At 47.9% G+C, this 13,710-nt stretch overlaps 1 protein-coding gene across 1 annotated transcript in view; it reads right to left on the minus strand.

The window, feature by feature from the left end:
- The window catches only part of LOC147430469 (insulin-degrading enzyme-like 1, peroxisomal), a 211,002-nt gene that overhangs the window by 89,340 nt on the left and 107,952 nt on the right, over positions 1-13,710 (minus strand). The window contains exon 14 of the mRNA XM_086493095.1: positions 6,195-6,298. Within this exon, the coding sequence (XP_086349221.1) occupies positions 6,195-6,298 (104 nt within the window). The remainder of the gene's footprint in view (positions 1-6,194; positions 6,299-13,710) is intronic.

Consider the following 13,710-nt stretch of genomic DNA (forward strand, 5'->3'; position numbering starts at 1 on the left):
TTCAATTTCCAGCTCGTGTGAGGATGTACGAATTTGACCAATAGCACATCTCAAACCATGAGACAGGTGGGTATCCATGTAGCTCGGGCGAATCACAAAACCATCTTCAGATAGCTGTAGGAAGTTTTCTTTGTAGTCGGCCATCTTCGTGCCCAATTCTTGTGTAGGGTCTACCCATGTCCTCTTAGTGTCCAGCTGTATAAGATCCTGGCGGATGATTTTATTAATCTCCGTTCGTGTGATTGCCAGTGATGGAGCCTCAAGAGAGTATTGGAAGGGGGGTAATCTTTCCATACTGAACCTGTGTCTCTGAAACCACGAGGACAATTGCGCATACTAGCATGATGTATCTCCTTTCATTGCTAATTGTCGAGAGGATTCGAGGGCCAATCTAGTCTATCGGCAATTATTTGTATCCCACAAACCATGTATAAAGGACACTCATCTGGTAAGAGCTTCAATTTCTATCGGAGGGGCAGCTAGTTCCGCTCGGGTAATCGCGTGTGGTACGGAGGCCTGAAAGAGAGAGAGAGAGAGAGAGAGAGAGAGAGAGAGAGAGAGAGAGAGAGAGAGAGATGAAATGAAATGTTATATTAACGTCTTCAAAAGGCCAAAGTGACCTATGAGACCAGAAAGTTACAATGCGGTGTATCTGATACAAAGTCAGATAAACAAAATAAATTAAACTAGGATAACAAAATATAAATACTGCGGAATCCTAAACTAAGCTGATAGGTGTGATAGGTGAAAGGCGTGAAATGTGTAAACTAAGCAGTACAATGTGTAGACAATATGGGAGGGAAGTAGAGATCCATCTGCATAGAGATCCATCTTCATCTGCACTCTGGACGACGAAAAAGTACGGCTCGAATCCTTTGTTGTAGACTCCTTCGAAACTGTGGAGCTCCTCTTCTCCATCGGGGTCGTCTAGATCTCCCTAGCTCCAATGCTCCGTCTATGAGAATGCCAGTAGTGCGGGCAGACCTCTTCACTGTTGGCTACTCCTCTCTCTATTCTTCTGGATGTACAATATCTGGTGTAAAGAAATCTGTGATCTGTCTCTGGGGTTGTCTCTCTTCAGCTCTCCTCAGTAAAGTTTCTCTATGCCTGTGTAACTCAAGTAGATATAGCCCAAGACATCTTTGATCCTCATGACTCATGACCCCAGATAGAGGCCCAAAACCTTCTCTAAATAGACAATGAAAATGGCCTCGTATCTCATACTACACTGTGCAATGACATATGTAATGTACCTATGTCTCTCGCTCTAGATGGCATAAGCGGCATATCCTGCTATCTGCCGGTGTCCCTCTGAATCTGCTAGTCTCAATCTCGAGTTGATGTGTGTGAGAGAGAGAGAGAGAGAGACGTTATTTGATGTGCGTGAGGTCAAAAAATCTATCAATTTTTTGAGCAGCCATTGTGCATAGCTTAAAAAATCCCCGAACGAGTGGTTTGAGGTTAACTAGTCAAAAGGGGGCAAAAAAGAAAAAATCAACTCTTTCGATCAAACGTTTCGGCCGTTTCGCCGTTTCAGAGGGCTGAAACGGCGGAGGGGTTTCTCGGAGCCAGCGAATGGAACAAGGAGGGATGGAAGCGAGCGGGAGGAGGCTGTGCGAGGGGGGAGGAAGCAAGGGAGCAGCACAAACGGGGGAGAGAGGGGGGGGGGGGAGACAGCAGCAACAAGCAATCTCGCTCCAAGGTGTTTTTATTGAAGGGCCAATTTGGCATATCTGAAACCGGCCTGTTCAATCCAAAAAGGGCGGTAGACTTTACTTCAAACCTTGATTTAGCTTTCACCCATTATTAGTCGTCTATTATACCTACGCTATAGTGACACAAGAGAGGGGAATGGGATACAGATGCTAGAATGCACCTGTATGAGAAACCGACACCAGATTGGCCCCTAATTTAGGCGCCCCTTTCGGTATTTCTTTATTGTTTAAAAGAGGGAATATACGCTGTGGTTCTTTCCAAGCTGCCCTGCACAACCTTGACTGAATTTTGACTGTTCTGGCTTGATTTCGGCAGCATAACTGTACTAGAACCCTTCACAATCAGTATTCCCACGCATTGGCCGACTTTCCCGACGCATACGGGCACTTTGCAAAACCTGACGAAAATCTGCAGCACGCTGAATTCTCTGTTTTCAGCCCTGAAAATGCGCCAGATCGCCTGTACAGCAGTCCCCTTGCGTCCCCGAACCTCCTAGGGGTATTAGGGTCCGTTTAGGGCCAAAACCCTAAACCTGCAAAAATACACAACAGGCTGTAATTTACTGTTTCGGGCTCCGTTTCACATGCCGGTCGCATCCTTAGTAAGTCCTCGAGCTCCCGCACCTGTAGGGCTACTTGCCCTTTGAATCGGACGAGATTTCTGGTGTGAAACCTCTCCGAATTCACCTGTACCTGCGGGGGGATTAGCCGCTAGCTAATCCACTACCTGTGCAAGAGGCTCTTGCCTCGGCAATCGCGCATGAACCCACACACAACTGTACATTGGTCAAATGAAGAGCCCACTAGTGGGGCATAACATACTGCCAAAGGGGAGAGAGAGGGCACTGCGTAGCGTGCAGGGCATCACTCCTGGCACCGCACTGTGCATAAGAGGGAAAGCAAGCACTCCATAGCTCTTAACCTGTGACAAATCTGAAAATGAGGCTCTCCCCCTCCTAAATTCAGCGCCAACTCTTGTTGCATGAGGCAAGTGCACCAGAAGGTGCCACTTGGCACATTTACAAGCATTTTCCCGTATTGGGGTTGCCGCCTAAAAATCTCCCAACCGGCTGCCCAGTTGTAAGTCCTCGAGCTCCCGCACCTGTAGGGCTACTTGCCCTTTGAATCGGACGAGATTTCTTGCGTGAAACCTCTCCGAATTCACCTGTACTTGCGGGGGGATTAGCCGCTAGCTAATCCAGTACCTGTGCAAGAGGCTCTTGCCTCGGCAATCGCGCATGAACCCACACACAACTGTACATTGGTCAAATGAAGAGCCCACTAGTGGGGCATAACATACTGCCAAAGGGGAGAGAGAGGGCAGTGCGTAGCGTGCAGGGCATCACTCCTGGCACCGCACTGTGCATAAGAGAGAAAGAGCGCACTCCATAGCTCTTAACCTGTGACAAATCTGAAAATGAGGCTCTCCCCCTCCTAAATTCAGCGCCAACTCTTGTTGCATGAGGCAAGTGCACCAGAATGTGCCACTTGGCACATTTACAAGCAATTTCCCGTTTCGGGGTTGCCGCCTAAAAATCTCCCAACCGGCTGCCCAGTTGACTTCACGGCAGAGTAAGAAAATGTTCCCTTTGTCATTCCGGAGGTTATGACGTCAACACATTTTCAGGTCCCAAAATAGCAGTTCCCTAAATTTTAGGAGATGCTGCCATTGTATCTTTCTAGGTCATCCGACCCTCTTTGTACACTGCGGCCACATCCAGAACTGAAATGTAGCCTCTGTAGCAAAGGATTCCACTTTGGCTAGTCAATGACCCCACTTTGGCTAACCATAGTCTTTGTCCAACCTTAGTGCTCTCTTGCCCTCAGGCCTGGACTCCCTCTGGACAGTTCCACACTAGCTATGCAATGCAGGGCAGTTAGATTTCCCGAGGGGTGTTTCCAAAAAGTGAAAGTAAATAGATAATAAGAAAGAAATCAACAAAAAGGATAGATAGTAGTCACACGCTGGTGACATATCTGTCTCTGGTAGTATCCCACAAGCTGTGTATAAAAGAGAGATCTTGTAAGCGCCACTATCTCCATCGGGCACGCTGCTAACTCCGCACTAATGATCTTGTGTGGAATGGAGATCTTCGCTCTCAGCCGAGAGATCATAGATACCAAGGGCGTCTCCATACCTCTCCACCCATTCTGACCCACAAAGGGTCCCCAAACCTAAGCCCCGTAGAGCATAGCTGAAGCTACCAGGGTATCAAAGAGCAAGAGCTTTGTTCCGGGTTCCTGGAACTAAACCTGTGAACACATCCTCTCCAATCCTCCCAAGGAGGCATACGCTCTGGTCGGTCTAGTCTCTGCTGCTCTCTTCAAAGAAAAACCTTGGGCCAGTGAAGTCTACCTGCATGGATCTATGTACTCCAGAGTCTCTTGACCATAAGGTGGGTATCCAGAGCTTAAGAGGTACATATACAAAAAATAAGAGTGTATCTCACAAAATAGATACAAAATGATGGATGCGCGTATGGGAATCCGGAGATGGCTCGCATCGATCGTTGCATGATATTGTTGATGTCCTCCATGGTGAGTCTACACAGGGTGTCTCCCATCTTTCGCCAAGATAAATATGATCCTTTGCTAAAACCTCCTCCGTCGATGGGAGCATCCCCTCATCCTTGGCCTCCTATATCTTCCCGGCTCTACTGCTCGATCACTCCGTATACCTTTGCTAGAGGTGTGTCTTGTATCCTTCCTTTGAGAGAGAGAGAGAGAGAGAGAGAGAGAAATGAAATGAAATGTTATATTAACGTCTTCAAAAGGCCAAAGTTACCTATTAGACCAGAAAGTTACAATGCGGTGTATCTGATACAAAGTCAGATTAACAAAATAAATTAAATTAGGATAACAAAATATAAATACTGCGGAATCCTAAACTAAGCTGATAGATGTGATAGGTGAAAGGCGTGAAATGTGTGACATATGTAATGTACCTGTCTCTCGCTCTAGATGGCATAAGCGGCATATCCTGCTATCTGCTCATGTCCCTCTGAATCTGCCAGTCTCAATCTCGAGCTGATGTGAGGACGTGCGTATTTGGCCAATGGCACAACGCAAACCATGAGAAAGATGTGTGTGCATATAGCTAGGTAAAATCACAAACCCATCCCCCGTGAGGTAGAGAAGATGCTCTCTATAGAAAGCCATCTTTGTGCCCAACTCTTATATCGGCTCTATCCATGTCCTCCTTGTGTCCAGTTGGCTCAGATCCTGACGAATGAGTCTATTAATCTCTACCCGCGCCAAAGACCTCAAGGGTGCCTGTAGAGAGTATTGAAAGGGAGGCAATCTGTCCATGGTGAAACCATGTGTCTGAAACCATAATGCCATCTGTGCATACCAGCATGATGCATCCCCATTAAGAGCTAATTGTCTAGAGGACTCTAGAGCCACCCTGGCATATCTCTCTTTGGTAGTATCCCACAGACTGTGTACAAAGGATACTAATCTGGTAAACGCCTCAATCTCCATGGGGGGGCAACTTATTCCGCTCAAATGATATCATGCGGTACGGAAGCCTTGGCTCTAATCAGCCAAGAGATCATAGATACCAGGGGCTTCTCCATACGCCTCCAACCATCCTGGCCTACAGAAGGTCCCCAAACCTGCACCCCATATAACATAGTAGAGGCAACCAAAGTATCAAAGAGCCATAACTTTGTCGTAGGTTCCTGGAACTGAACCTGCAAACACATCCTCTCCATTCCTCCCAGAGCCGCACCAACTCTAGTTAGTCTAGTCTCTGCTGCTCTTCCCAAAGAATATCTTGGCCCAGTAAAGACTACCCCCAGGTAAGTGTATGGAGAGAGAGAGATTACCGTCCACGGAGGTTAGTTTGACCCATGGGACCAGATACAAAAGCAATATAGTGTTCTTTGCCAAGTGGAGGCAATGAGATACATATCAGTTGGGGACTGAGGGTCCGTAGGCAGAGTAAAGAAAAGAAAACAAAACCTAATGGGAGCCAAGTGTGATGGGGAGCTGCTCTAGAAGTTCCAAACTCCTTATTGATGGCTTTGCCTCCACGTTAGATTGCCCATTTACCCTGCTACTTGCGGGCTTCATGCATCTTCTTGAGTTCACTTTTTTAACGTTGAGAGAGAGAGAGAGAGAGAGAGAGAGAGAGAGAGAGAGAGAGAGAGAGAACTTGAATACATACACCAGTGCAACTTTAGTGAAAAGATTGACTGTCATCTACTTCACATAGCCATTTCAGCATGGTCAAATGCTTAAAATTCTATGTTGTATCATTGCTCAAGTGCTCAGGTTTACCTCATCATTACCTCATAAAACCTTGAGTGATTGGATTCTCTCAATACAGGGACAATTCACATACAGCACCACATTTAATTCAGGACTTCAAGCCACTGCTAGGAGGTGGTTAACGTGCACAAGCTACAATATATGGCATTGTGTAAAGACGGGAGTTCATTGCGGCACAAGAAAGTCCCAACCATGGTTCCTTACCTGACATTTTCTGGAGTAAGCATCTTGATGGTAGTCATGATTGAATCTGCATTAAAAATGCAAGGGAGTGAAGATCCCGCTATCCAATCTTCTGCTGGATAATCCTAAATGAAAACATACTAAGTGAGCGACATCAATTTACATCTTATAGTTGACCCAAAATTGCACACAGAGTCGTCCTTAAAAGCGGGAGCTCGTTCTAGTAAACAAACATCACAGTAGGAAACACAGAGTCTTGACATTATACATGCCAATTATAGTTTTCAGGTACAAAAAGTACAGCATGGTACCTAAATTACGGAGAAAATAAACACCTTGAGACTTCTCTGGGTACGACATGATCTTTTGAAACTGAATAAGTTTTTTCAACATCACACATGCTTATAAACGTTAACTACCCTAAGCACCAGAAGAGAAGAATAATTAGGTAGAGGTATGCAAAAAAAAGGTACAGCAAGCGAAAGCATTCGGCCTGAGTTTCAAATTCAAAAAAGAAAGGAGAGGTTCCTTTGGACTAGCCTAGAGCTAGTAGAAAAAAGACAACCTGAAAGAAAAGAAAACAAGAGAAGGATCCTATTTTTTTTCTCTTGAAGTCGTTCTATGCCAGAAAGAAAGAACAAAAAACAAGCATGTTTTAGAGGTCATCATATATTACTGGCCTGCAAGACAGATCCATGTGTGTGAAGCCTCTGCACATCATGAAAATAAAAAAAGTGAAGTCCTCCACGAGGTTAGTGGGGTGGAAATAACCAAAGGTAATCACTCGTGATATCAAAAAGGAAGGGGATGATGAGGCAGTCTATTGCTATAAAACTATATCCCGGTGTATATACGACATGCTTGGTGCGCTGATAATGCGCTCCATCCAGTGATAATAGGGGGTGTAGTATCTCATAAATCTCTGATCCAGTGGTAATTACTAGGAGGGTGCCTTGAGTATCGTAAATCCTCTAGTGCCCTCTCTCCTGGGATACAATGTTGCATTCTCTTAAGTGTCTCTCTGATTTCTGTGTGGTGCCCTATATCCAAAAACTTATGGCTATATACATACAAAGAGACAGCAGGAAGGAGAAATGAAATGAAATGAAATGTTAATATAACGTCTTCAAAAAGCCAAAGTGACCTATGAGACCAGAAAGTTACAATGTGGTGGAAAGTTACAATGTGGTGGCTCTGATACAAAGTCAGAGTAACAAGATGACAAAATGAAAAAATGAAATACTATGGAATCCTAAACTGCTAGGTGTGAACTAAGCACCTAAACAGCTAGCTGGGATAGCTAGATCACAGGAGATCCAACATCGGTCGCTGGCAAATCTCATCAATCTCCTCCATGGTCAGTAGTCTGACCGGGCGTCATGCCCGTCGAGCCAAAGTGATCCGAATCCTCTGATGCAGCCTCCGTCGATGCTGTGTAGTCCACAGTCGTGAGCGTCTGGATCTCACCAGCTCAATCGCTCGCTCGATCAGTGTGCCTCTGGTGTGAGGCGACGAGCTCTGCTGTGGTAGTAACTCCTCCGAGTGTCCAGTGGCAGCTCTAAAGAAGCCTGTGATCTGTCTCTGAGACTGGCTAGCCTCTCCTCTCATCAGGCTCTCTCTGTGTCTGCGCAGCTCGAGCAAAAAAAACCCAAGGCATCTCTGATCCTCGTACCGCATGACTCTAGAGAATGGTCCAAAGCCCTCTCTGAACAAGCAGTGGAAGCGGCCTCGTATCTCGTAGTAGACGGGGCAATGGCATGTGTAGTGCAACTCTGTCTCAGGCTCGATGTCACACACGGGGCATGTCCTGGCCTCTGCTGGTACTCCGCTGTATCTCCCAGCCTCGATCCGCAGCTGGTGTGAGGATGTGCGTATCTGGCCAATAGCACATCGTATCCCATGAGACAAGTGGGTGTCCATGTATCTGGGCCTGTCACAAAACCATCCTCCGTAACCTGGGGGAGATGCTCTCTGTAGAAAGCCATCTTCGTGCCCAGCTCCTGTGCTGGCTGTATCCATATCCTCTTGGTGTCTAGCTGAGTCAAGTCCTGGCGAATGAGCCTGGTGATCTCGGATTGTGTAAGAGTCAGAGAGGGAGGCAATCTGTCTATGTTGAACCCATGCGCCTGAAACCATGATGTCATCTCCCCATACCAGCATGTTGTATCTCCCTGCATGGCTAACTGTCGAGAGGACTCAAGTGCAAGGCGTGCATATTTGTCTCTGGGAAGTTCCCACATGCGGTGTATGAAGGAGACAGATCTGGTGAGCACCTCAACCACTAGTGGGGGGGCAGCTAGCTCTGCTCATACAATAGCACGTGGTACTGAAGCCTTCGCTCTAATGAGCCGTGAGATCATAGAGACTAGAGGCTTCTCCATGTCCCCCCATCCATCACTGCAGCCTGTCCTCCCTTGATGATCTAGTGAAGGTCCCCAAATCTCAGCTCCATAAAGCAATGCAGAAGCCACCATGGTGTCAAAGAGCTAGAGCTTCGTCCGAGGCTCCTGAAACTGAACCTGTGAACACATCCTTTCCAATCTACCCAATGCTGCAGGGGCTCTGGTCAATCTAGTCTCTGCTGCCCACCTCAATGAAAATGCTAGCCCACTAAAAACCACTCCAAGGTAAGTATAAGCATCTGTATACTCCACTTTCTCCTGGCCGTATGTGAATGCTGGCGCTGACCTCCTGATCCAATGTGGGGTGGTATTAAAATATCATGACCTTGGTTTTACCAAGGTTGACGGACAAACCACTTTCCTAGGCCAACCTATGCAAAGCGTCCAAGTGACGTTGCATCCCCTCCGGAGAGTCGGAGATCAACACAATATCATCAGCATATAGCAATAGCCGAATCCATGTCCCTGCCAGTTGTGCACCTCTATCACCATCTCTCTCAATGTAGTCAGAAACCTCATCCACATACATACCAAATAGAGTAGGAGAGAGCAGGCAGCCTTGCTTCACCCCAATAGTGGAGTAAACCGGTGTGGATAGACCCTCTAGGGTGCGTACATGCCCTACTATTGACCTGTATAATGCCATGACCCCCCAAATGAGCTTTGTGGGTACTCCCATCTGCTGTATTCTGCGCATCAATCTAACTCTGGGCACTGTGTTAAATGCTTTGCGGAAATCCACAAAGCTACAATAGATCCGTCTCCCACGCGATCTGCCCTCCTCAATGATGGCTCTGAGTGTCAAGATATGGTCAAGAGTAGAAAAACCCCTCCTCAAACCTGCCTGCCCGGCTGCGTGTATCCCCTCCCTCTCTGCCCATCTACTCATCTGTTGCTCAAGAATAGATGCGTGCAACCGTGCCAATGTGTGTCCAATCATGATAGCGCGATAATTCCCAGGCTCCACAGGCTCTCCCGACTTGAAGATAGGTACAATAGTAGATAGGCTCCAAGTATCAGGCAAGCCCTCACACATGGCACGGTTAAACATAACTGCTAGAAGCTCTGCTAGTAGATCTCTGGCATGTGTGAAATGCTCAACCACTAAGCCATCATGATCATATGCTCTCCCAGTCCTCATCCTGTCAATGGCCTTCCTCACCATCTCAATGGTGAAAAAAGAACATGTGTGTGGGCATGGATCGGGGGGGTTCGGGAAGGGGGGGCTGCTCAGGAACTGTGTACAGAGATGCTGCATACTGGCCCTAGGCCTCTCTAGAAGTGATGGCGGGGGGGGGGGAGGAGAGCTCATGAAAGAGCCGCCATGCCTCACGTGAGTCCTGACTCAAGAATAGCTGGTATAGATCCTACTCTAGGAGAGCCAAAAATGCCCTCTTCTTCCGCCGTACTAGGCCTCGGATGTCAATATGTGACTGTCTGCGAGTGATGTCCCCCAAAAGCACCTCCCACTGAAGTCTAGCTCTAGTGTCCCGCCATTCCTCATCATACCAACTGTTCTGGGCCATGCTCCCCGAACGGCGTCTCTGCTCAGGCTGGGTATGTGGGTATGCCTTTGCTGCTGCATCATGTAGTGTTTGTGTCTGTATAGTAGTAAGCTCCTCCAGAGGTCACCCTGGCTCCTCTGTGCACAGGCGTCTATAGATCCCATCTATGTATACAAAGTCCGTCTCCCGCGTGAGGTGTAGCGAGTAGGGGCTGCTGCCCGTAGCCTGTGTGCTACACTAAACTGAAAAGAGATGGTCAACGACACAAGACCATGGTCCACTGCCACACCAACAGGTCTGGGTCCAACCGTGAGATCCTGGATACTAGAGATGAGGCTCGGTTGTGCCATGACATAATCCACTGTGCTAGCTCCATGTCTGTGTGGAAAGCATGTAAAACCCCTCGCAGCGGGAAATCTCTGTAGGCCATTCAAGATGGCCAATCCATGTGCAGTCCCCATGTCTATCAAGTGTCGTCCATACTCGATGTGTTCTCCATCTTGTGATAGTCTGGATAGGTCCGTCTCTGCAACATCCAACTCTCTCAGCATCTCCTCTGAAGTATCATAAAATATTGTCTGATGATGGGCAGTCCTAGCATTGAAATCCCCTAGAATGATGATGTAACCATCTCTAGAAAACTCCCATATGTCATCATCCAAAATAGAGAAGGGGGACTGTCCTCTAGGTGGTGCATAAACTGACGTACTCGGGGGAAAGTAGCAAATAGCAATGTTAAGATATCTGCCTGTCTCTGCTCTCAATCTCACTATCCACTAATGTGAGGCATAGATTTCCCCGGGGCCTGATGTGTCTTATTCTAGTTAGCAACTTTGAGTGTGGTCCCATAGGTCTCGCACCGTCATGTGGAGCGCCGCTCTACAATCACCACCCAGCCATCTCTGTAGAAGGCCGTCTTTCCCCTTCTCCCTTGCCGCTTGAATCTCTGGCATTACCTCCCTCATATGCGCAAGCTGTGTGAGAGTGAGGTCATCTCCAAGGAATATGCCCGATTTCTTTAGTGTAGGGCACTTCTTCAAGAAGTGCTTTGCCTCCATGGATGGGAAACGGGGTATTAAAGCTCTCCCTTTTGAAGTCTCCCCATTGCCTTGTGTCTTCTTCCCTACCCTCCATGCCTTTGTATGAGTAGCCTCACTACCCATCATGCGGAGAAGCTCTTAGACTTCCCCTTCCACATCATCTCGGTCTTTTAGACCGGTTACTCTTATATGCAAGGCTCTAGTTTTCCTTCGCTGCTCTTCTTCTAGAGTCATGTTGATGATTGTAGGAGTGGGGACAGATGTGGTTTCTTTCCCTTTCCCTTTCTTAGCGACTTCTATCCATTTCTCGGCCTCATCCGCCTTCTTTTGCGTCTTCGTGATCACATCCATCCACGAAGACATCTTTACCACCTTCTGTTTCTCCTCCTCTATGATCATCCGTACCTGCTCCTTGATGACCTTGATCTCCTCTATCACTGAGGGCTGGAATTCCCCTTCTTCCAGTCCACTGCTTACTCTATCCGCAAGCTCTCGCTTGAGGGCTGTGACCTCTTCTCTAAGTGCTTGTGAATCCGCCTTAAGTGCTCGTAGCTCTGCGTGCAAGTCCTCTTTCTCCTTCTTCCATTGCGCGCCTTCGTTGAGGAACATTTGAAGAAGGTTGGCCTTCTCTTTCCACCATCCCTCCGTCTCTGCTTTCCATTCTTTCATCTCCCTTTCCATTTGTGTTATCCGCTTGTTTGTAAGCACAAAGTTTGCCTTCGTATGGAGCTTACATACTGGCGAAACGATCATGGCCTCCACTAGCGAAGCGATCATGGCCTCCATTGGCGATGCGGGTATAGCTCGACGCTCTGGCTCGGCTAAGTCAGGCGGAGAAAACAAAGCACCACAACCCAATGCGGGTATCCAACACACTCGACGCCCTGGCTCAGCTGAGTCCAGGCGGAGAATCCAAAACACCACAACCCGAATGTCGGTATCCTCACATCCACAGCCCACTGCGGCGCTTGACCAGTACCGCCAAAGTCACGGAGGCTCAGCCCCTTTGCACTATGCTGCTATCACCTGCACCTGTTAATAAAACTGAAAAACACATGGCCCCCACAATGGGTAGGCTCGTGGCCTGCACAATCAAGAAACGCCCTCTGAGGCTTACTGCGTATAGCTGACCTGTCGCCCCCATTGGATTAGCAACGAGGCCCTGCATAAAAACCCAACTCGGGCGCCAATGACAATAGATAAACGGCCCCTGACGTCTCCTCTGTCCTGCTGTAAGTATCAAGACCCGTAGCCCCCTGGTAGGGTAGCAACATGCGGCACCTCCCCCATCTGAGAGCGCAATGAACAGCCCCACTGTGCGCGTTGTTTCTGGTGTAACAGTAAAGCGCACGGCTTCCTACTGAGGGGTAGCTCGTGGCCTACGTAGCTCACAGCTATGGCTGGTTGGACAGCCCCCACGGGCGACCTGCAATGCACAGCGCGCGCACCCGAGAGAGAGAGAGAGAGAGAGAGAGAGAGAGAGAGAGAGAGAGAGAGAGAGAGAGAGAGAGAATGAAATGAAATGAAATGTTATATTAACGTCTTCAAAAGCCCAAAATGACCTATGAGACCAAACTGTTACAAAATGGTGAATCTAATACCATGTCTGGGTACAAAAGAATTAGGTACTACTACTAGAATCCATCCTCATCTGCACTCTGGATATCGAGAGAGCATGGCTCGAATCCTCTGCCGTAGTCTCAGTTGATGTTGTGTAGCCCCTCTCCTCAATCATGGCCGTCTAGATCTCCGTAGCTCTAGTGTCGGTCGATGAGAGTGGCGGTAGTGGTCGAATGAGTGTGGGCCGAGCTCTGCAATGATGACTGCTCCTCTGGCTGTCCCATATCTCGTGAAAAGACATCTGTAATCTCTCTCTAGGACTGTCTCTCTCTATCTCTCCCCAGTGAAGTGTCTCTATATCTGTGTAACTCAAGTAGATATAGCCCAAGACATCTCTGATCCTCATAACTCATGACCCCAGAGAAAGGACCGAAACCCTCTCTGAGCAGTGGAAACGGCCCCGTATCTCATAGTACACTGTGCAATGACATATGTAATGTAGCTTTGTCTCTAGCTCTAACTGGCATAAGCGGCATATCCTGCTGTCTGCTGGTATCCCTCTAAATCTACCAGTCTCAATCTCCAGCTGATGTGAGGATGTGCGTATCTGACCAATGGCACACCGCAAACCATGAGGCATATGTGTGTCCATGTAGCTGGGTCGAATCACAAACCCATCTCCTGTGAGGTGGAGAAGATGCTCTCTATAGAAAGCAATCTTCGTGCCCAACTCCTGTGGCGGCTCTATCCAGCTGGATCAGGTCCTGACGAATGAGTCTAGTAATCTCCACCCGTGTAAGAGACATCGAGGGTGCCTGAAGAGACTACTGGAAAGAGAGAGAGAGAGAGAGAGAGAGAGAGAGAGAGATCATATTAAAGTCTGTAAGACATAGAGCTCGTTGTCGCACCCCGCTCGCCGTTGTTGAACTAATCCCCCCTCCCCCTGCTCTTCTTGTTCTCCAGTAGAGGAGCTGGAGAACCCTTATCCGCCTTCCAACCCTCCTCCTCCGCTTTCTGCCCATCCTCGTTC

This window comes from Adiantum capillus-veneris, chromosome 21 (genome assembly GCF_014529385.1).
Source record: "Adiantum capillus-veneris isolate H3 chromosome 21, ASM1452938v2, whole genome shotgun sequence".
Classification (NCBI taxonomy): Eukaryota; Viridiplantae; Streptophyta; class Polypodiopsida; order Polypodiales; family Pteridaceae; genus Adiantum; species Adiantum capillus-veneris.